The sequence below is a fragment of the Larimichthys crocea genome, chromosome V, assembly GCF_000972845.2.
Source record: "Larimichthys crocea isolate SSNF chromosome V, L_crocea_2.0, whole genome shotgun sequence".
Classification (NCBI taxonomy): Eukaryota; Metazoa; Chordata; class Actinopteri; family Sciaenidae; genus Larimichthys; species Larimichthys crocea.
This window is the reverse complement of record NC_040015.1, coordinates 2,094,981-2,119,161: the sequence shown is the minus strand read 5'-3', so window position 1 is coordinate 2,119,161 and position 24,181 is coordinate 2,094,981. Positions and strand designations below refer to the sequence as shown.

At 42.4% G+C, this 24,181-nt stretch overlaps 2 protein-coding genes across 6 annotated transcripts in view; one reads left to right on the top strand and one right to left on the bottom strand.

The window, feature by feature from the left end:
- The window catches only part of LOC104929860 (nesprin-2), a 74,715-nt gene extending 55,928 nt beyond the window's left edge, over positions 1-18,787 (top strand). For 2 of the 4 annotated variants that reach the window (XM_027278706.1, XM_027278702.1), the window contains 18 exons: positions 1,559-1,721; positions 5,572-5,759; positions 5,872-6,022; positions 7,900-8,082; positions 8,649-8,786; positions 8,881-9,075; positions 10,146-10,452; positions 11,056-11,124; positions 11,486-11,622; positions 11,737-11,866; positions 12,974-13,185; positions 13,327-13,527; positions 13,620-13,748; positions 14,315-14,509; positions 15,599-15,667; positions 16,417-16,466; positions 16,626-17,730; positions 17,773-18,787. In XM_027278706.1, coding sequence (XP_027134507.1) covers positions 1,559-1,721; positions 5,572-5,759; positions 5,872-6,022; positions 7,900-8,082; positions 8,649-8,786; positions 8,881-9,075; positions 10,146-10,452; positions 11,056-11,124; positions 11,486-11,622; positions 11,737-11,866; positions 12,974-13,185; positions 13,327-13,527; positions 13,620-13,748; positions 14,315-14,509; positions 15,599-15,667; positions 16,417-16,466; positions 16,626-16,836 — 2,728 coding nt within the window. In that variant the 3' untranslated portion in view covers positions 16,837-17,730; positions 17,773-18,787. The other 2 variants (XM_027278703.1, XM_027278704.1) reach the window with 2 other exon arrangements.
- Positions 18,696-24,181, bottom strand: part of esr2b (estrogen receptor 2b) — a 33,837-nt gene continuing 28,351 nt past the window's right edge. Inside the window, exons 8-10 of one of the 2 annotated variants that reach the window (XM_027278683.1) lie at positions 22,855-23,038; positions 22,291-22,629; positions 18,696-20,955 (exon numbers count right to left, since the gene is read on the bottom strand). In XM_027278683.1, the coding sequence (XP_027134484.1) occupies positions 20,835-20,955; positions 22,291-22,629; positions 22,855-23,038 (644 nt within the window). In that variant the 3' untranslated portion in view covers positions 18,696-20,834. 2 annotated transcript variants of the gene reach the window in all.

Here is a 24,181-nt window from a genome sequence, read left to right as displayed (position 1 = left end):
GAACTGATGTGGGTCAGCGACCTGCGAGCTGAACTGGAATGCAGCGTCTCTCCCAGACAACGCCGGGCTCTCAGTCAGATGTAGGTCAGCCTGCAGTTCTGCTCTCATGGCTCCTGTTGTGTCATACGTGAGAACGTTTGCAGCGTTTCCTAGACGCTGACGAGCTGCTGCCACCGTGCTGATCTGTGGTGCAGAGCCTGACAATAGCAGGGCGGCCATGCCAAGTAAGGTTGTGTTCACGCTGCGTCTCAGTTCTGATGGCTTTCCTCTCACGTGAGACGTTCATCAGCTCTGATGTGTCTGAAAAGTAAACAGTCAGAGCACAGACTTTGAGTCCAGAGCATGTGACCTGTTGGGAAATTGTTTATCTTAACACTGAACTCATATTTTGACATCGGTGCCATGACAGAAACTAAATCTTGGATCATTAAAGGACCTTTGTTATCATTTGGGTGCTCATGCAGTCTTGCTAAACAGAGTTTCATTCTTCTGGCTCACTGTTGATGTTTTGAACCCAGATGATCTTCAGAATTTGGGACGTAGGGACAGCCACAATCTGTGTGAAGCAGCATTTCAGGATCTAAACCCTTATCAGGGACATTTTTGTGATATTGTCATTCTGCCTGTGTTAATGCAAACAGCATGAGTTTGAGCATAAAATCCTACATTTATCGTGTCATATTTGAAAATTCTCATGTTGCAGTTTTGCTCTCTTCCACCAGATGGCACCGCTTTCAGTTTGTCCTATTGGAGAAAAAACATGCTATTTTTCTGGTTTCCACTGGGAGGCATTGTTTCATATTCATCGTAAATAATGTGTGTTTTGATGTCAGAGAGTGCTGTGAGTGAGGAAATGAGATCGTGTGTGTTCGCGCAGCTAAAGCTAAAAATTCTCGTAGATATGGTGGAAAAAAAACAGTTTATGTCCTCCAGGGCAGAAAATGGCCCGATATAACAGAATGTATGAATTTATGCTGTAATGGTCACTGGGATCAAAATGACTGATAAAAATGACCCACTGAAGATAAATGGATCATGTTTTGTAAAAAGTTTAAGTAATTTCCTAAAACAGCTGCTCACTGTAGTTTTTATCAAAGCAAGGAAGAGGAAAGAAGAAATAGTGCATTTGTTGAGGACTACTTTAGCGGTAGATTAATCCACAGTTTATGCTCTTGTGAATATTTCTGGCAGAGGGACGGTGTTTGTTAGGTATTGAGTGTGTATGTTTGTGTCTCATTGATGTGTTTTTAACAGTTTTTTGGCTGAAGACGAAGAAGACATATCAGTCTGTGATAACCACAACACGTTAGTAGATGAATGGAATTCATTAGAAAGATGTAAACGGAGGCGATTAAGCTGTAGAAACATTTTAATAGTTTGATAACAGAGTGGTAACACCGCAGGAGGATTTTTGCGTGACATTGTTATCGTGTACTTGTATTCGTGTGTGGAATCTTTTTTTACCACTACTTCTGTGTAAGAGAAGACCAGATGAACTGCGGAACAAAAGAGAAACTCAAGAGACACCTTCCATAACACAATGTTTTTCTCTCTGCAGGGTGAGGAAGCTGAAGGAGACCCTGGTGACGGTGCAGCAGCTTGACAAGAACATGAGCAACCTGCGGACGTGGCTGTCTCGTATCGAGGCGGAGCTGGCCAAACCGGTGGTGTACAACGTCTGCCACAGCGACGAGATTCAGAGGAAACTGGCTGAGCAGCAGGTGGGCCCAGATGTGAAGTTCCAGACCTCTCAAATATCTAGTAAATTAAAAAGTGAAGCCTCTTTTTAGTTTTTACCGCCTGCCTGCAAGCCAGCCCGAGATCGAGTCTTGTTCCATGGCCTCCTGCTCAGTCCAACTGCACATGCTTTGCAGAAATGTTAGCTTTGACTTTGACTGGAGTTCGGTCCTGTGTGATGGGGTGTTGTAGAGGTTGCTGATCATTTAGTATAAATAAATAAATAAGTGCATAGTTAACAGGTGTTCTGGGTGTGGAGTGATTGGTTTTGTTGTATTAAGAGTAATTCACCAAACCAAACTGAAAAAAAGATCTCAGGAACAAAAGTAAAATTATGAATTTAATAACAGCAGACTCCCAAATGGTAACTTTCGTCTCCTGAGCTCAGACACAGCAGGTACAAAAGAGAGCTTAAAAAGCTGTTTTGCGACGGCACAGGGCAGTATACAGACTTCACTTTGAGAATAGATGCCACAGGGCACTTCAGGGGAATTTTAGGGCAGGAAGTACCACTCACCTGTGACGCTCACCTGCTTTTAAACCCTTTATGTTACCGGCCACCCTGTTGTGGTCCACACCATAATAATAGAAGAGTAGAGTAATATGTGCTGCAAAGTAAAATCTCAGCAAGCTACAGGAAGAGGAGTGTTTGTGAAGGAGGAAGCTGCCACACTGGGCTGAGAGATGGTAAATGCACTGAGAGCCGGGCCTCAGCCAGTGGCCCAAAGAAAGGAAATGGACTTCAGTATGTGAGTCTATTTGGAGCGAGCTGTACTGCTACTTTACCAAAAGGAGAAAAGTTTCTGGTGTGAGAGGAAGTGGATGGATGGAAAGGTTCAGAGAGAGAGAGAAAGATTCAGACAGGAGATGAATGAGATTTAATCTTTTCTGAAGTGAAATAACTACCTACTAAAAGCAAAAAGTGTGTGCCTGCACAGGGTGGAAGTTAAAAGGGCTGATTTTGCAAGAATCAAGCAACATATCAACAAAAATATCTCTCAGACTCTTTTCTGGACCACATCATCCTGTGAACCTTTGTACATAAAGTGTGTCACAAGTAATCGGCAAAACCGTTGCACCAAAAGTATTTAGTCAACACAAAGTTAAGACCGTTGCACCCTGTTCTACATTACACACAAATACATTTGACAGCATTTGTGCACTTCTGTACAAGCGTTCTTAAGTCTGTTCTAAAGTAAAAACAAAATCAACAAAGTAAAAACCATCACTAAACATCCAACTTTTATTTAAATCTTGTATATTTATTTAGTTGAGTTCAAGTATAAACATGATGAGGCTGTAAAGACGGACTGGTAGTTGATGAATCTCGTGTTTTGCATGCGGATGTTTGATCTCTATTATCTTATTTAGCCTCTCGATAGCCACCACCCTTTTTGAAACCCTAAAAAACTATATATTTTATCTCACAGAACTAACCATGAACACGTTAATAACATCACAGACCTTGACCTTGAGTCTTTCCTGCAGCACTCAATTTAGATTATTTTATATTTTTGTGGCTTCGACATCTTTGATGATAGTCTGTATCATCAGTAATTGTCAGCAGTAGTCGTGGAACATTTTTTCTTACTGTGGTACAGACACAGGATTATTTAAGAATACAGTGGTCCTCCGTTTATCGCAGGGGATACCTTCTAAAAATAACCCGCAATAAACAAAATCAGCTTTATTTTTTACAATTATTATACATGTTTTAAGGCAGTAAAACCCCTAACCACACACTTTTATACACTTTTCTCAGACAGGCATTAACATTTTCTCACATTTCTCTCTTATTTAAACACTCTCAAAGTTCAAACTTTGGCAAATTTAACAAAAATAAGTACAATACTGTATTAGTAAATGAAACCGTATTTCACAGTTCTTCTGACGGTGCCTCTTTGTCCTGGTGCCGCTCCGCTGTAACGGCTTTTTCCTCTGAAGGCCTTGGTGCAGGTGTTTTTTTCCGAGTGCAGAACATACAACGCATTTTGTACAGTACTCCCTTAGCTAATCAGGATGCTGAACACAAAGCGCGTTCATACTGTACAGTACGCTGTAAAAAAAGCATGCAAAATTACACTAAAAAAATCAGCGAGACCGCGAAAGGTGAACCGCGTTATAGCGAGGGACAACTGTACTAATCTTTTAACCATGAACATGGAACATTTCTTCATGACTTCATGCCTCTCTCTTTGAGGGGACCAGAGGCTGGTTACCAATAGTGTTTTTTGCTGTTCTGAAAAGCACAGCTTCTAAAGTTTGAAAGTACTCTGTGCTACGTTTCAGGCAGGAGAGCTTTATGCAGACACAAAAAGCTACTGACAGCTGTCAAATGGCTTCATGTGAAATTCTTTAGTCCTGAACTGTGGGGTGCTGCTAATACCAACTGCTTCTAGGAGAGTTTAGACAGTTCTCACTGTACTTTATAGTTTCATGGTGGATTCTGTGAGCCATTCATTTCACAAAATGTTAACGATGGACGAGGCTGACCTGATAACATCGTGCTAATTGTGTCCTATCATTTCAAAATACTTTTTCACTGAGGGGAGTGACAGAAGTAAAAAAAGAAAACACTTCAAATCTGTCAAACAAATTGGACTTTGAACAGCCTGTCTGAGTTTGGACAGAAGACATGAAGTAAGAAGCAGTTTGTGAAAGAGAGAGAGAGCGACGGATGACAAGAAGACATGAGTGAATGAAGTAAAAGTGAGGAAGAAATAGAAAAGGCTGCAGCTCTCACCATTAGTGAGTGAGGGATGGCTGAAATGACTCCTGTGTGGATGGGCTCTTTAAGCTTTCAGCCGTTGCCATGACAACCCAGAGAGTGGTAACTTTGAACAAACAAGAGCTGACAGTAGTATCGCATGAAACTAAAAGACCGAAAGCATTTTTTGATACCAACTGTGTCATACTCGCTCGGTCATGGTCATTTTCAAATGGGTCCTTTGACCTCTCAACTCGAGATATCTGAGTGAAAATGGGTTCTGTGGATACTTTGTGTTAATCCCATGCAACTTTGGGCAGAACCCATGCAGTATTTTGGCCAGTAAACTGTGTTGGACTGTCATAAATTGGGTCTGACTGGAACGCTGAGACTCCTATGGATCCAATGAGCCCTGTTGTCTTTATGTGTGATGACGTTTAACGTAGCGAGAACATTTTTGAAAGCTCACTGTAACAAATGACATATTGATCTCTGGGATAATTACAGCCTTGTGAGACTGTGAAAAATAAACTGGAGGAGTTTGAGGAGAGACTGAGGTTTACAGCTAAAGAAAGAAAAGAAAAATTCTGAAGTTTTTGGTTTTACCTTAACTGAAGGTCAACTTCAGTTGTCATCATGTGACCTAAATAAGTCGAAGTCACATGACAAGACGTTATCTCCTGTCTCAGATGGCATCAGATGATCTCTCTCCAGATGTCCTGGACGATGACTTTGCTGTAAATGTAACTGTTTTCATGAGACAGAAGTCCTAAATTTGCACCATTTAATGACAAAAAAACGAACTTCATGGGAGGGAGGGAAAACTGTTGATTTGGATGTTGATGTGATTAAGAATTGAATAGCTAAATGTGAATAACTGTGACACACATTTGCTGATGATTGCTGTTATTTCTCTGATGAATTAATGGCTGTTTTGGAAACTCCTATGGTAACCTGGATAGGTTTTCACACCATTCATTTATTACAGTCTGAAATGTCAGGGTAGTTTTTGGGCCACTGAATACCATTTTTGAACTCAAAAGGACTAACACTGTTGTTGTATAGAAGACAAACCGCCCAATAAATGGCTGCTTAAGATGTGATGGAGGTGTTTCTGTGACCTGCAGGATCTGCAGCGGGACATTGAACAGCACACAGAGAGCGTGGCGTCGGTGCTGACGCTTTGTGACGTCCTGCTCCACGATGCAGATGCCTGCGGCAGTGACTCCGAGAATGACTCGATCCAGCAGACCACCCGCAGCCTGGACCGACGCTGGAGGAACATCTGTGCCATGTCCATGGAGAGGAGGATGAGGTGAGCAGTCAGACAGAGTGTTAAAACCACAAAATAGACAGAAATGGGTTCTGTCAGGTGAGGTTTTTGACCTATTTCCCTATCACACACAAAAAAAAAAACTTGTTTTCAGGATTGAGGAGACCTGGCGTCTCTGGTGTAAGTTCCTGGACGACTACTCTCGCTTTGAAGACTGGCTGAAGACATCTGAGCTCACTGCAGCCAACCCAGACTCCGCCAACGTCCTCTACACCAGCGCCAAAGAGGAGCTTAAGAAATTCGAGGTCAGCAAATAAATCCTGGAAACAGGAAGTTATGAGTTACTTTCTTTCAGGGAGCGGTTAGGTCATAGACCGAAAAATAGAGACTAAAAGAGTCGATGTTTGTCCTGATGATGATGCTGCACGGTTCAATTATATCTAAAGAGTTACTGTAGATGTAGAATCATTGATGGATGACTAGAAACATTAGGATTCATCCTCTGGGTACAATGAATCGACACTGCAAATCGAATGAAAATCCCTTCATGAGTTGTAACGTCGTTCTGTTGACAAAAGGCTAAGTAAAAGGGTAACTTGGGTATTTTTGGTGACAATAGATTATAGGGGCAACAATTTTTTTAATTTGTCCAATATTGAGCGAGAGCTCTGCAGTCAGCAGAAGACAAAGTGGCTGCAACATAAACCCTGTGAATAATTACACTGGCTCAGATTGTTTTTTTCCTTCAGAGATAACAAAGCCACCAGATTCCACCAATAAAAACAGTGATAGTAAAATAAAATTTAAAAAAAACCCTTAGTTTGTCTTTCCACTGTTACATCAATGACTAACTTTGATTCGGTCAAAATTAACCTTTGCTTTTCCCCTGATATCATGATTTCACATATAACTCCAAAACAGTGTTGGTGATTGGTCAGCGGGTTGGTGGAGATCTGCCTTTACAGTTTTTCAAACACTGTGTCCTAGACTGAGAGCAGATCCAGGTTCAAGTGACACAGAGGTAACCTCTGATGTGTCAGCCTGGATTAGAAACACAGATTAGTGTCTGGTCATCTGGGCCGAAGCGTGCTCTCCATGGCCCTCACGGCCGCCCCTGGATGCGCCGTGCGCCCCGATCAGTCTGTCCGGCGCCCCCCTTTGCCTCGTCAACCCCCCGCTCCGGGGGGCGACCGCTCCGCTAACTTAATGAGCGGTATTGAAAATTTGCGAGGTTTTTTTCATTTTCGTCAGGGCAATTCTCAGGGGGGCAGGGCTTGTCCCTGGGGGGGCACTGCCCACCCCAGCCCCCCCCTGGCCACGCCCCTGATGGTGTTGCTAACTAAATCCTGTGGTGGACCAGTGACCCATATACAGACTGTCAGCGACGTGTAATGGTAGCTGTGGGAGCTAGATGAAGGTTCAAATCCATAAAGTCACTGCAAAAGGTTGTTAATCCTCCAGAGCAGCCACGTGAGCACTCCATTCATCCATCCACCCATCTATCCATCCATCCATCCATCCATCCATCCATCCATCCATCCATCCATCCATCCATCCATCCATCCATCCATCATTATAGTCATCTTTTAAGAACACATTTAAAGAGAAATTACCATAAATATGAAATATGCACTTATATGCATAACTTTTGTGAAAGACTCCTTGCTTATTCACCTTTAAAACTTCAAAACAAACTAAATCCAGCAAACTCTAAATCCTTAATGTTTATCCCCACACACGTTTCCATTAAGCGGCAACCTCCATGACTGTGAAATGAAGCCAAAAACTGCAGTTCTCCAAACGTCCACTTGAGGCTGGCTACAGAAGTGAGTCTGTGGCCTCTGTTGGTGCCATTACAGAGAGCTTATTTAAACAACCAGGAGTCATTCACTCCAGCTCAGGTCCTCCAGTGAACAACATTTTTGATTTTTAGATTAGTTGGGAGGTGACAAAAGCAGAACTGTCCAACATGGCGGTGGACACCACCACACTGAGCTTCACAAAGCTGTTCAGAAGCCTGTTGGCGACGTCACACATACACCATCCATTCTTCAAACTAACAAACTCATTTTAAAAGTAGATCTTGAGCTGTTAGACAGCGGTTAGACAAACAACATAAGTTGTCTAGTTTGTGGTGGGACATCTTAACAGATAAATTAAATCACATATGTTCTCCTCTCAGGCGTTCCAGCGGCAGGTTCACGAGCGTCTTACTCAGCTGGAGCTGGTCAACAAACAGTATCGCCGCCTGGCCCGGGAGAACCGAACCGACTCGGCCAGCAAGCTGAAAGTCATGGTCCACGAGGGGAACCAGAGGTGGGACGGCCTGCAGAAGAGGGTGGCTTCCGTTCTCCGCAGACTCAAGGTGAGACAGGGAGGTCAGAGGTCGACGGATTAAGAATTTTTAATTGCACAGAGAAAGATTAAAGTGGGATCTGAATCAAAACACAAAGAAAATAGGTGACGGTCAGAGAGCAAACAACACCTTGTATCTATCCTCCCCCTCTGCTCTCTGCGTTAAGCCGTCAGGATTTAGGTCACCTCTCAGACAGTGACGAGGCACGAGGCGTCACGTTGGCAGGAAGATGTTTTCATGCCGGCATGTGGCTCTGAGCAGATGGAGGACGCTCATGTTGCTTTCTATAGATTTCATGTAATCAAAGAGCCGATTGGTGCTGGTTGACCTCACGAGCAGAGCGGGGTCAGAGTGCTTCATGTAGCAGTGAAAATATACAGGCATGAATTCTCAGATTGGAGGGGAAGAAGGGAAGGACTCAGACATCAGGATATATATTAATGTTATTACCATAAATACAGTAAATATGTACAGAGTACAGTAAAATTCAAGCTTAAATGTAATATTATTATAAATATTAATATATAAATAGCAGTTTGATAACAATGTCTGCCCTTTGCTCTGTGCTCTTGTAGCACTTTACCTCTCAGAGAGAAGATTTTGAGGGAACCCGTGAGGGGATCCTGGTCTGGCTCACAGAGATGGACCTCCAGCTCACCAACGTGGAGCACTTCTCCGAGAGCGACATCGAGGACAAGATGAGGCAGCTGAACGTAAGTCTCTGCGTATAACCGCTCTCGTTTCTAACCTTCGTTACCGACACTGGTTCGTTTGACCGTTTTTCTTCCCCCATGTCTCGCCCTGCAGGGCTTCCAGCAGGAAATCACCCTGAACACCAACAAGATCGATGCCCTGATCGTGTTCGGGGAAAACCTGATCCAGAAGAGCGCTCCCCTGGACGCCGTGCTGATCGAGGACGAGCTGGAGGAGCTGCACTCGTACTGCCAGGAGGTGTTCGGCAGAGTGGCTCGCTTCCACCACCGCCTCGTCAACAGACGCCCGGTGAGTACCACGTAGAAGCCCGGGTGAACTGAACCCACCATCATCAATCAGTCAAAGCCTCAGCACACTTTGCTCAAAACAATCTCGGGTTCCAACAGGATAAAAAGAAAATGAAGAAAATAAATGAATGAGACAAAATGAGGCTGATTTTATTTGTCAGTGGCTTCTCCAAAAATCAGTAAATACAGACGCAGCGTGCGATACACAGAACAGATGCTACAGCTTCACATCAACCTAATTCATAGATTATTATTCAGGCATAGCTCAACATATCACTTCAAAATGGCCACCAGCAGTCGGTCAAACTTTCCTGTCCTAACAGACATGTATGTATTTACAGACGTAATCTAGACCCTTTAGTAAAATACTCACTGCCTCTGGCTAATCCAAAAATAGTCAAAGAGGTCACCTGTGACTCTACCCACCTGTGACGCCAAAGTGTCCACACTCTTAAACCTGCATAACTTTAAGTCCTAAATCTTAATATAACATGAACAGGTGAGTTGTATATAAATTCACCCTCAGTACAGTTGTCATGAACGGGGAAATTAGCTACAGAGACCAAAACTGTTTTTTGTACCAGGCTGTAAACATGTTTATTTCTGCTGTGAAGTTGGACATTTGAACATGGGGACTTATGGAGACTGACTCACTTCTGGAGCCAGCCTCAAGTGGACAAGAAGAGGAACTGCAGTTTTTGGAACTTCCTGTGTTGACTTCATTTCAGAACCATGGAGGCTGATGCTTGGTGGCTTGATTATACGAACTCTTGTTCTCATTCATAAAACCAAAGCTTCTCTGAAGTTCTCCAGATAAAAAAAGAAATGTCTTTTTTTTGTCAGAGAGAGTTGCCAGTTTGAAATCACTTGAGAAACTGAATTATCTCATATTTATGTGAATTCAAATGTAGTTTGATGAAGGGCCTAGCAGGTATAGCTGATGATCAACAGGTTTGATCATTTTACCCACAAACACACTCGTGTATCGTTCGGCTCATTTCTAAATAACTGACCCACATTGAGAGTTTTTAGTTCTTAATTTCTTCCTCTTCTTCGTGGACTTTTAATCAGGTGCTGGAGGAGGAGAACGAACTGTCAGACCGGGACACGGACCTGGACGACTCACCCGATCTAACCAACGGGACCTCGTGGGCGGAGGCGAGGAATGAAAGGGAGGAGGAGGTTCCAGCTGTAGGTGGAGTCTCAGCTGGACGGCAGGCTATGTGTCACCTCCTGGCACCCCCTCTGGAGCGATCGGGACGGGAGACCCCCGTCAGCGTTGACTCCATCCCGCTGGAGTGGGACCACACGGTCGACGTCGGGGGGTCGTCGTCACATGAGGATGATGAGGACGCCACCTTTTTCAGCGCGCTGTCAGGTGATAAATAATAATCTGATGTCCTCACTCCTTATCAGTTCATTTGTTTTCTGTTCATGAATTTGCTTCCATCTACACAGCTGCTGATGGATGATGGAGCAACCTGCTCCTGTTTGCGAGTTGATTTGAACCTTAAATGTTTGAAAAACGACAATAATGTCAAATATTGTCACTTTGTAATTAATGAGATAAAACCTATAAAAACTACACATAGAGTCTGACCTGAGCACGAGCTGTACTCACAGAGCCTCCACTCTCTGATCAACAGCCTCATCCTGTTTTAGAAAGGAATGAAGATAAAACAACCAAAGAATGAGAAAACAGTGAATCTGCCCAAAAAGAAGAATATTTGAAATAAAGAACAAACAAACAGAACAGACAGAAAAAACTCATCTGTGAGGAAACATTGACAGGAAACTTCCTGCAGATATTGTTTCACTGTTTGGCTTCATTGTTCAGTTGATCAGCTGTTCTCTTCTCTTGTTATCAGCTGAATGTGACATGAAATATACAGAAACTATGAAGTCACTTAAAAAAACAACTGCTTTAAATCAGTCTTCTTCGATCCTCTCTTCATCCTTTGACCTCCGCTCTCTCTTCCAGATGTGAAGGTCACAGAGAGCTCAGAGTCGTTCGTTAAAGCGACTGTCAGAGCGGTGAAAGCGTCCTCGGGTAGGCACTCTGCCTCCTGCATGCGGCTGCCTCACTGTGTGTGTGTGCACAGGCCCGTCATATCCCGTCACCTAGCAACCCCAAACCCATCAAGCCGTACCCAGCACACCTTCATCTCCACCCCCCACCATCCCTCAGCTAGTTCACAGACCTCGTTTTGGCTCATTTGTACTGTAACTTTTAAAATCAAACACAGAACGCGAGACTTGCATGATGTTGCAGTGGATGTTTTTGACTTTTATTTGTGCTTTTGCATGTTTTTGACATTTATGCATGTCAGATGGTTTGTGTGAAATTCAGGAGGATTTAATTATTACATTATTACCATTACCTCTTAAAAACTTTAAACCTCTCTTCTCAGTGAAGTCAGTGACCGACCCACCCAGCTGGCATCAGCCCGGCTCTCCAGAGAGGAAACGAGTCCCGCGAGAAATCATCCGAGGTCTGAGCTCGTCTCCCATGCACGCCACAAGCACTCCCTTCCACCAGCGGGGCTACGTAAGGACACACACAGCATCATCTTTACAGCCGTTTCTCTCTGAAGATGACCATCTTATGTTAAGGTTTTGTGTGTGTGTGTGTGTGTGTGTGTGTGTGTGTGTGTGTGTTCAGGCTAAGCTCATGTCAGAGTGCAGCGGCAGCATCGACAGCGTGAAGAGGGTCAAGTTGATCCTGAATGACGAGGAGGAGCCCGAGGATCCGGGTCTGACCAGCAGCACGGCTGACAAACAGACCAGCACAGGTCAGTGAGAGCTGTGCTGGACCTGATTATAATCTAACTAACATGTTGTCATCATTAAGTTTGTCACTAAAAAGTTCCCAGATGTCAAATGGCTTGATTTATTCGGCCACCAGTCAAATATTTCATTATAATTTATAACAGAGAAACATTGGGGACGCTGGCTTTGCTCGATCATTTTGCCTTTTAAGTAACTGTCGAAGCTGTCAGGTCAGTTACTGTCGACTTCTGTCACACTGATGTAAAAACATCACACAGAGGCTGCTTGTCTTCTCTGTGAGCGCCTTGTTTGTTGCAGTATTCACTCAATGCCTCATAAGTTCAGTGCTAATCATTTATTTGATGTTAAAACGGGACATTTAGCATCTTTCAAATGAATAAACACTAAATCATAAATACATGCAAAAATTAACATCTCATATGAATCTGTATTTGTCGTGATTTGTCTCCTCCAGTTGCAGAGTGTAATCTCACTGTGGTAAATATGGACAGCTGTACTCGAGTATTTGTTCTGATTACATTACTTAGGATCAAAACTAGCGAGTCGACAACTTTGCTAACAGCCAAACATCAACAAGGTCAACAACAGCAGACATAGCAGCAGCTGATATTACTGACTAGTCCAACAGCAGTCAGCCCAGCTGTGTCTTTCAGCCTTTTATTTCACCAAGCTCTCACCGAACACTAAAAGTCAGCTCCGGTTCTGGCACGACACCAGCTCAGCATTCCCCTGAAAACCTCCTATTCTCCTTCCCGGTGGTCCAAAACATCTGTACAAACACTAACACTCCCCCGGTTCTCTGAGCTCACAGATCGAGCAGTCCAGCTAACACACTGAGCTAACAGCAGCTACAGCTGTCAGCAGTTTACTTCACTGTCCATCAGGAAACTGAGTTGAGGCAGAGCAGCCGGAGGGAAAAGCAGAAAACATTTCCTCCATAAAATATGATCCAGTTTCACCAGAATCAGTCAAATAGTTGGTGGTGTGTGACTTAGTGCCGTAAAGCGTTACGTACTTCTCCTGACCCGGAGCCCAAAGTTACATAGTGTGAGAACAGACGTACGAATGACAGAGACACCGTTCATCATATATAATCTGTGTCTCTGCAGGTGTGATCGAGCGCTGGGAGCTGCTACAAGCCCAAAAGTTTAACAGCGACACAGACATCAAGCAGGATTTGGAGCATTGGCAGAAGCTGAACTCCGACCTCTCTGATGTCACTTCCTGGTTGGGCAGGGTGCTGCCAGAACTAGAGAGGCTGCAGCGGATCGCGCCGTCCACCAGCATCCGAGACATAGAAGTCAACATCAGGAAACTGAAGGTGAGACACGACAACAACATCTCTGAAAGAAGGAGATGAAGAACTTCAGTGTTTTCTAGAAATGCTCTGAGGGTAGAACAGATCTACACTGCAGAGAAACACTTCATCACATCCACGCTGACGCTCCTCTCTTCCCTCCAGGAGATGCAGAAGGCCTTCAACAGCTACAAGTGTCTGATGATCTCCGTCAACCTGAGCAGCCATCACTTCCTGCGGGGCGACAGCGCTGAGCTGCGGGAGCTGCAGGAGGCCCTCGTCTCGGCCAATCAGAGCTGGACGCAGGCCTGCGGAGGCCTGGAGAGCTGGGAGAGGAGGCTGCACTGTGCACTCATGCAGTGTCAGGTTAGACGTAGAGACGATCACTGCCGCGTTCATGACGTAATGATAGACACCAGCAGCACCTCTGACCTCTTCTTCTTCTTCTTCTTCTTCAGGAGTTTCATGAGACTCTACACTCCCTGCTGTTGTGGCTCGCCCAGGCCGAGAACAAACTCAAGACCGTGAACGTCAGCGACCCATCGATGTCGCGCTCCGTCCTGCTCGAGCACAGAGACACACTGACGGTGAGACCAGTGAAGCTTTGTCTAGCATGTTACTTTGAGCTGAGAGAACTTTAGGGGGAGTTTGTCAGAATATTCCATCATCTGGCAAAGGGGGTTATGGGAAAAGTAGTCTTTATTATGGATTATGTAACCTCTTTAAATTCACATGGTTCGTACAAGTCTTGAATATAAACTGCTAAGATAAAACCGTTTTCAAGGTGAGAATAGTGCTTGAATTCAGATGTACGCCTGGAAAAATGCTTCATTTTCAACATAATCTGTGTTTCATCGACACAGAATCAATCATTTGTTTGTTTCTTTGTCTCCCGGCGTGTTCACTCATTCATAACTCCATGAGTCATTGGGTTTAGGTACCTTGAAAGTGCTTGAATCTTACTTTTGATTTACTGGACAGCCCTTTTAGTCTAGACTGAACTGTAGTCCACATACCGATCCAAGCTGTCACACAGGACAGATTATCACCAGTCAGTGAACTATAAGTACTGTCCATCAGCCCGGCTGTATACTGACTCCTGTGCTCTCTGTCGCCCTCCCCTCCTTCTCCTCCTCCTCCCCCCCGGCTCCAGACTCTGCAGGAGGAGCTCCGTTACCGTCAGCGACAGGTCTCCTCGCTGCAGGAGATCTCCTCTCAGCTCCTCCTGGAGGCCACAGGAGAGGACAGCATCGAGGCCAAGGAGAAGGTTCACGTCATCTGCAACAAGCTGCGTCTGCTGCTGCGACAGACGGCCGCCGACCTGCACATGCTGCAGGGAAGACTACAGGTGCGTCTGCTTTAACTGCACCAAGGCCCTGATGTCATATTATGATGTCATTTTATTGAGCTAAATCACATCTGTATCATTGTTTATGTGTTTCACTACAATTCTTTTATAATATCTTTATTTACTCGGATGAAGTTTCAAATCAGGGTTTGTGCAAAGTCTTAAAGTTTGGGAAAACCTTGATTTGTTATGTTTTTGGGAGTATGCTGTCACAGTGTGAAACAGTTTCCAATCAACAGATGCTTCTCATAATTAAACATAAGGCTGTTGTGTCACATGAAATAATCATGAACACATTGAATTAATCTGAACAGCTGCTGGAATAAAAGTGACAGGTAAAGGAAAAACATTATTCTTAGTTAAGTGATCATAAAGGCGTTCACGGTCTGGAGTCTTTGTTTAGCTACCTTACTTAAAAAGCTGTATGAATTCATTTTTAATATTGAATGTAGCGCTGTGTAATAAAAAGCACTAACAGGGAAACAAACCCTGATTTAACCTTTTGGAGACAGCATCTCCAAGTTATTAAACTTTGGAGATGCTGAAAGTTTAATAATTTAATAAAAACTCCTGACAATGACGGTAACAATTTATTCTGTGACTCTGTATTTTCCAGGACTATAATTGTACAGTACAAAAAACATGACAATTTTTTACCCACAAATATTTACAAATTACAAAAAAGCTCTATCCAAGAAATAATTAGAAAATCATTTGGAAACTGCAGACCTGTAAAATCATAGTACTTTAGTTTTTCACAGACACAGTCCGGGTTTTATAAATTGTGTTTTATATCCTGCTACATCAACTAAAGAAGTAAAATGGACATTTCTATATGAAAACCTCAAGTCAGCGTCTGTAAAGTCCTCTTTTGTTCAATATGAATCAAACTTCTGTCATCGCTGCAATCTGACCCATTTATTCAAATATGTATCTGTGCGCATCAGAGAGAAACACAAACAAACAAAGAGAGACACGTACGTCAGCTCAGGTGTTCCACATTCCCAGAAAACAAACAAACGAGACGTTCAGTTATCTGATTTAGTCAGTCGTACCTGACGCTCTGTCTGTTTGCTGTCTGTGTCTCAGGAAACCTGCTCGACCAGCTCTGAACTGGACAGCATCGGTCTGGGAACGCTCAGCTCTCCTCTCATCAAGGTACACCTGAACACTTACCTTTGGTCAGACTTACAGTTTACAGCGGAGGAGAAAGAATTCACATCGTTTATCGAATTAAAAGTAATACCGCATAGCAAAAATAATCAACATCTCTGCATGTAAATGTTAACATTTACATGAAGTCATTTAGCTGACACTAAAGACTGCTGCATAAGTCGAAGGCAGTTGCACTGGTTCATTTTGTCAGTGCAGTGCATCCATTTATATTCCACCACAGTATTAAAAGTCACATTGTGACAGTCAGCTTGTTACATTAGCAACATGCTAACATTGAAAGGGACAGTGTGTCACGTTTTATGTGGACGTTCAGTCAGCGTTGATGCTAAGTGTAGCGATAAATTCCTCTGTGCAGCTATACTGACTGAGAAAGAGTTCTCCTGCTCTCTTAGTCACTCTGGCAATGCCTACATGTACCAGGATGCATTGCACGTAAGCTTCATCCTTACAGCTTTCACGCCAACGACATCGCTGTGTGTGTGTCACATGACGGTGCTGGAAGAACAGATATTTCACAGTCAGTATAGCCGCTCTGAGGATTTATGGCTTCAGTTGACTACATTTACCATTGGCACTGCTTGGACGTCAACATAAAACGTGACACACTGTCCCTTTAAAATGTCGCGCCTCCTGTTATCTTTAATCATTTTCTATACACGTAGAAATCAGCACTGCTCTTATTTATCCGTAGAGCACAGTGATTAACATGTCTGACTGGTTTGTTGCCTTAGGAGGAGGTTGGTCTACAGGCAGCTACCGTTGGACAACCGGCAACTAGAAGGTAAAGTTCACAGTTTTTGTGATACTTCAGTATGACTGCACAGTTGTCTTCCTGGCCTTTAAGTCAACTTTCCTGCATTCATCCTCGAGATTGTTTTTGTGAAACTTCTGCTGCAAAGTCAAAATGAATGAACAGCCTCTAACTTGTGTCCACGTCTAGGGAGGAAAGGAGGGATTCTTCCGCACGTCGACCTCTCTTCTACCGGGTTCTACGAGCTGCCTTTCCCCTGCACCTGCTCTTCTTGGTGCTGCTGGTTCTGGCCTGCCTGGTGCCTCTGTCTGAAGAGGATTACAGCTGTACGCTATCCAACAACTTCGCCCGCTCCTTCTACCCAATGCTGCGTTACACCAACGGCCCTCCGCCCACATGAAAACTGCCGCGACATCCAAGCGGTGAGGTTCAGCCTCTTGAGTTGGAGGACTGAAAAACTCGAGGCTGAAACCTTCGTTTAAAGGCGAAGCAGCGCTGCCCTTCATGTCTGACCTTGCGTGTTTGACTACATTTTATTGGTGTATTTAAAACTGTATTTATTGTTTGTGGAGCTCCACGGTTATAAAAAAAAAAGAGAGAAGCCATATTAGTGGTTTGTTTTTAAGTTTTGTCATTTTTATATGTAGATTTTCCATCTAACGTCCCCAAACAAACATCTGCAACACGTGGTGCAAAAACAACCAGATTTATTTTAATATCTGCAGTATATTTTCATTTTTTCTACTCTTACTATGGCCCGTGGGATTCTAATTTAAAGGATAAAGGTCAGTTATTACCAAAGTACACCAGCCATTTCTACCACTGCAGCTATTTTGACTGTTTTTCTTAGAAGACAGCCACTCGTCAACGGCACATTTTGTACAGAAAATAAGTGTGTTGTTTTGTTTCTGCTGTTTGATTTAGAGGTATTTAAGATATGACTGTTTTTGTTTTTTGTTTTTTTAAATGATGGCAGTGACTCATCTGCAGACATGCCTTTCTGTAGCCAACAGAACTCCACAACTTTATCAGATAAGGTACTTTTAGTGGCATCACTGGTGAGTTTTGTACTTAAGGGCAAACTCCTAAGAAGGTAAATTATTGTTTTTGTGCGTGAGCGTGGCTCTGAAACCTATCAAAGTAATTTAACACTGGTGAGAATTTAAAATGATTTTATATATTGTATATTTGTGGCTTTCAAAGTCACGCTGGCTTGGTAAAATAGACAGATATTTTCCTATAATGTAAACTGTACGGCCAGTGTTTTGGAGGTCATTTTTAAGTATTTTAGCAGGTCACTCAACGTTTTGGAGGTCATTTTTAAGTATTTTAGCAGGTCACTCAACCTAAAATATATATTTTTTAAAGGCACAGAGCCTCAAATTAAAGCTGCATAATGCCATTATTGACCACTAGGGGAAGGAAGCATTTAAACACACTGAGGTAACAATAACTAATCGAGTACTTTTAGCCAACAAGCTAATAGCATAAAAACTGCCTTCCTACACGTCCAGCAGAGAAAGAGAAATGTGATCTGTCTCTTCTGCTAGATGTTTTTTCACTTTCTTCACTGGCTAGTAGCTAACTAACTCCAGTTTGAGCACTGAGCTTCAACCATCTGGTCTCTGTGAAGCTGTAAAACCAAAACAGTTAGCTTAAAGAGGCTAAATAGGTCTGTACAGCTGCAGAGTTAGGAGTTGATTCTCAGTGTGTGTTCACGTTACACGTTAGAATTAATCACAAACTTGTTAGGAGATTGACAACAGCAAACACATATCACACTGCCATACTGCCATTCAGCGTTTATGTTGTAGCCGTGTGGTCTTTATATTAAAAAAATTAAACTAATACTCCCAACAGTGTCCGAGTCAGCCCCATGGAGCGAAGCCCTGCCGGTTAAAACAAAGACTGAACTAAAATACACAGTTTGTGCTTTACACTGTAACGAACATGTTGGATTTACCTGAATGCTGCTTTAAAATACTCTTCAGTCACAGCGCACTTGTCCGACTGGTGTCAGAATCTAACAAGCCAGACTTAGAATACAACATGAATGTAAGTGATCCTTTGGGCACTGAATGTAGCTGTGTACATGCACAATCAAAGATCATTAAATGTACGTAATTTACATTGTTAATATTATTGATCCTTAATGTAAAGAATATATGATTTGATTTGAAATTCAGTGTTTGATACCAATTTGTACATAATTTCCTGCTTACACTCAAAAGGCCAGCAGAACAGAAACAAACGACAACGTGTGTGAAGTTTGATTTATTTTGCAAACTTATTATTTATGGGATGTACAGATTGTCATTTCTGATTGACAATAAACTGTGTTTATGATTGATTATGATGATTTGTGGTTGCATGTTTGCTTTATCGCTGTGTTAGAAAGAACCTGCTTTGACAGGCAAAAACTTCAACAAGATCGGAGATATGAATGTGTGTGCTGAGCACAAACTGTCAGATTTGGATGAATGTGTGTATGCGTTTGTGCGCATGCATGTACAAGCCACAGACATTAGGAAAGAAAGGATAGTGAACGAACATATATCTGTCTACCAACAGTGGTGAGATAATCTGGCACTAAAGTTGAATTTACACTGGCAAGTGGCACAGCTCATAGGTGGACGTCCAAAAATGACTTAAATGATGCGTTTAGAGCACTTTATCCAAAGATTCTGAAGATTTAATGTTTCATTTTGTTTGGCAAGGTCAAAACAAAGTAATTTGGAAGGTACCAAATAACCAACTGTTCTGTTCCAAGAGAAAAGTGATTAACAACATTATAATCAGAAGCACCAGAGCAAATAAGTCCAAAACACAAGAAAAAAACAAAAACAGTTCTGCACTTTGTGTGTTCCAGAAAATGCATATTACAGCAAAAAGAACCTAAATTGACCAAATATGAAAATGTATTTGTTATTATCTGCTGTCTAGACTGAGGCTCTTTGACAGAAAGAGAATGCTTACTAGCAGTAGAAGTAGTATATCTGTAAAAATCACGTATGATTTACCTAATAATAGTATGTAAAGGGAAATCGGTGATCGGTGAGTCTGAGTTTAATAAAATCATATTTGTGTAAAGAATCCGGCTGTTTTAAAAAACAAATGATGTTCAGGTAAAAAGATTTCTCTTTATCAAAATGTTGGAGATAAAATGCCAAAATCACTACACTGCACATGTTAGTGTGGTAACATTTAGCATGTAACTTGTATTGTGTACTTAGCATGATAACTTTTGGTTAGTCTCTCAGTATGGCTAAGGCAAAGTCGTTAGTCAGTCATTAGTTTTCGTGCGACAACTCAAAGTTTACTTTAAGCTCACTCAAAAGTCGAAAATGAAGAATAATAATAATAATAATCTTTACGTGACGTTAAGCATTGTATTATGCTAGCATTATTATGTTATCGTTACCATTGAAAGACTTAATTCATGAACTTTATTCATGACTCATTTTGATTTGTCTTTTTCTGTTGCTGGTGCCTAGTAATTTAATTCTTTAAAACATGCTAACATTTAGTATATGCTTTGGCATGTTTATTTTTTACATATGGCAGAATGTACACAGATAGCAAGTTATTATATTTACATGATAACTTTACATTTTCAGTTTTAAGCTCTAAAACTGTCATCAACTCATGACAATGATTTGTTTCTTTTAGTTTTGCTGGTGCCGAGCGTTCAAGAACATATCTGTGCCACGTATCACATTGTGTAAATCCAGCCTTAGTTGAACCACATGAACAGTGAAGAAAGCTGCTGTTAACAGTCATTTGATAGAAAGGCCACAGTCTGCTGCTTCTCGACTGCACTGACACTTGTAGTCTGTACAAAGAGAGTAGAAAAATCCTGGATGAACAGGCACTGAATAAAACATCAAAGTACACAGTAGTAGTGAAGGAGAAAAACACCACAGTGTGATAGAAAACACTGCCCTTTTTTTTTGTTACATATATTTCTGTTTAGCTTTATGTCTACCAACGCTTATGGAAATGATGGTAACTGTTGACCACATGCACCTTCCTGTAGGTGGCTGCGGACGGTTGTAGGTGGCAGATTGTTCTGGATGTTACATCAAGGTGCAAAAAAAGACATACAAACACTGTTTATCAAAAGAGAGCTCAAACTGACAGGCAGAGGTTCAGCGATGTTCTTGTGAACATCTACTGTAGTGCACATTCACAGGAAATATTTCACATGGAAAATATACATTCAATCAAAAACGTTTTTTTTTTCAAAGACTAAAAACATCTTAACGAGAGAAAAAAACTTCACCTCACAACAGAACTGCACTTTGTTTTTGTTTTTTTTTGCTTTTTTTTGTTTGGTTTATTTTTTTGGGATCTTTTGGGGCGGTGGAAATCCATTAAGGTTCAGTCTCAGTTTGTCTCTTACGGTTGTGTCACTAAGGCAGTTTCCATGACGACTTGATTGGTGGTGATGTAGTCTGTTGGTTCCACTGATGGAGCTGCATCTCCTGTGCCCAGGGACCACTGCTCCGGATGGATGTAACTGTGAGGAAAGTTATTACAGTTATTTACCAGAGGGGAAGAAAACAAGTACATTTACTCAAGTACTGTTGTTAAGGTCCAATTTGACAATTCCTTCCTCCTCCCTTCCAGGTTTACTTTACTCTCTCCATCTTCTTCCCTTTTTTCCCTTTATACCAACCTCCCTAACAGGAGTACACCATGTACACCCATGTCCTAATTTATTTCCTTGCTACTTATTACTTTGCTTTTCTCCCCCCTCCTCTTGACCTTATTTCTTTCCTTCCATAGTTGCAATTCCCTCCTACATTCCCTTTCTTTTTGTCTTTCCCTCTTCTCTTACTGCCTTTTCTCAACTATCCGTCCTTTCTTTACCTCCTTCCTTTCTGCGATCATTTCCGTCCTTTTTTAGCAATCAGTTAAAGCATGAAAAATGCACAAATTGGTGGTATTACTACTTTGAGACTGGGTTGCACCATCAAAAATGAGTCCTAACCAAGCGGCAACCCATGTGACTTGGAAATGAAGCCAATGCACAAGTGCCAAAACTGCAGTTCCTCTTGTCGTCCACTTAAGGCTGGCTCCAGAAGTGAGTCAGTCTCCATAAGTCCCCATGTTCAAATGTCCAACTTCACAGCAGAAATAAACATGTTTACAGCCTGGTACAAGGTTTTGGTCTCTGTAGCTAATTTCCCCGTTCATGACAACTGTACTGAGAGTGAATTTATATACAACTCAACTGTACAAATGATATTAAAGATTAAAGTTATGCAGAATTAAGAGCGTGGACACTTTGATTGGAGGCAGAAGAAGCAGTATATCCAACATAGTGGTGGCCAACGCCGCATTTTTAGCTTCAAAACAGCCCTTTGGTTTTAGTTTAGCAAAACCAGGTTTAAAATGACTAAATCCTGATTAGATTATCAGGCAGTAAAGTGTAAATCCATCAGTAATGTTCATTGATGTAAACCAAAGTTAAAGTTTAAAGTTTGAGTTTATGTCGTGCAGCAAGGCACTGCAGGATGGAATCAAACCTGTAGCCTCAGTACACGGGCTGTGTGCTCTGCCAGGTGAGTTACCGGATCACCTCTACTTACCCAAACTAACATGAGTAAATGAACAGTGTTTACAAGTCAAACCTCCTCAAGTGTGACTTTTAAGTTAATACCGGATCAAGACCTAAATTGGAGTTCATAATTTAAATTGAATCCAGGTTTAGAGTAAAAACTAAATGTAGCTTTAAAGTGAATCTTTCTTTATTTGAGAGTATTCAGAGTTGGTGCAACAATGATTTAATCAGGATTAGAAAATAATCTTTGTTGGAGCGACCCATCTTCTCTCCGCTGCTCTCACTTACTCATTGGTATCCATCTGAGGCACCACTAAACTCTGAAACGGTGGCGAGGACTGGAGGGGCAGACCATCCAGGTGTCCATCTAGGATCGGGTCTTCAGCTGGGTCGTGTGGAGGCACAATGGTGTGGTCAGCCATGGTCTGGTCTGAGCCTGGATGCAGGTGAGACGGAGGCTGCGGGTACTGGTGCTGGTCAGAGTAAGTCTCGGAGCTTGGCGAGGACGACGGTTGACTGCTGCTGCTACCGCTGGACGTGTTGGCGTCTAACATCTCCAGGAGGAGGTCGTACACCAGCACCACATTCTTCCTCTTCATGGTGGACAGGTGGTCCATGCCTTTGTTACTGTGAAAAGATGGACGACAAAGCTTTATGCCACTATCATGAGGAGGACGTGGAGGTGTCGACAGATAATACACTATATACCAGAAAGCAGAATGTCCCACTAATTAAGTAGACAGAAATAAAGTTGTCTAGTGTGTAAATGTCTCTCAGTATTTCTGTTTTTTCCATTCTCCTCTCTGGACCTTGCTGCAACAGTTCATGGTTTCCTGCCGTCTCTGGCTCTACCTGACGTGGCGGATGTGGGAAAGCAGCATGGTGAGGTGTCCCAGGCGTAGAGTCTGCTGCTGGGTCGTCAGGCCCATTTTGGAAATGGCCCAGACCAGAGCATCGATCACCGAGTCCAGCAGACGCAGCAGCTTGTTCCTGCTCTCCAGCTCCTCGGCGGTCTGAGGGGAGCTTGTGCACAGATCTGAGACACACAGAACGGCAACATTTAGCATTTTTACATCAGACTACTAATAACACATTTCACTATGATTGTTATTTTATGATATGATAAATAATTATTAATGTGCAAAGTATGGAGCCAATATCGATGTTACGAGCTAGTTCAATGACAAGGAAGCAACGTAAAACCAGATATTTATTGTCAGAATTGTTCAAACTAGAGAAAAATATCTAAGCAAAAGAGTACTAAACCGAGAAACCAACCAAGAAACTTCCTAACTTTTACTCAACAAACCAAAACACAGGAAAAACAGCACCGTCAAACCTTGTGATAAACAGAATCTTAGCCAAACAAGTTAATTCAGTAATTAATATTCACATCGGGAGACACGTCAGGAGGCTGAGAGACTGTCAGGCTGTCCAAACTTTACCAAGCTAGTCCACCACGTGGATTGGAGGGTCAGGGACAGGGTGCAGCTTCAATCAGGATCGTACAGTTCGAGCCAATCAGATACAGGGGAACCACACACCTAGCTCAGCATATGCTTTAACCACAACAAAAGTTATACACTGAAGGAAAGTCGGTAGCAGCCGCAACATAAACAAGGGGTTAATCTCTGAGGAGCATGTAGCAACATCTGGCATTTTAAATCATGAGAAAGAAATGAAATATATATGTGTATATACACTCAGGGATGTACCTTGTACCTTTCCTTTAACACACACCTGATCAAACTAAATCGTATTATGTAACACACACAACTCAACAACAACTCTACTGTATTGGACAGTATTGGACGAACCAACACATCAACATCAGCATCTTCACCAGGGGAAAGGACTGTTTTCTGAGCTGAAATGTTGTCTTTCTTTCGTCCGCCAAGAAGGTTTGTCTGTCAGCGAGAGCATGGAAAAAATACTGGTGTGATTTTTATGAATCTCGGTGGAACAGTGAATCATGAGCCAAGAAAGTGGAGATACACAAGTTATTATTCACTTTCATCGACACTGTGAGAACAGTCGTGGATGCAAATTTATCTAAAAGGAACACTACAATTAGCGCCATGTGTGACTTTAAATGAACAGATAACAGAATATTCTTAAACTGTTGAGGTCATAGTAACCATATGTACGCTATATGACAGCACGTGCACGTGAAGAGAAT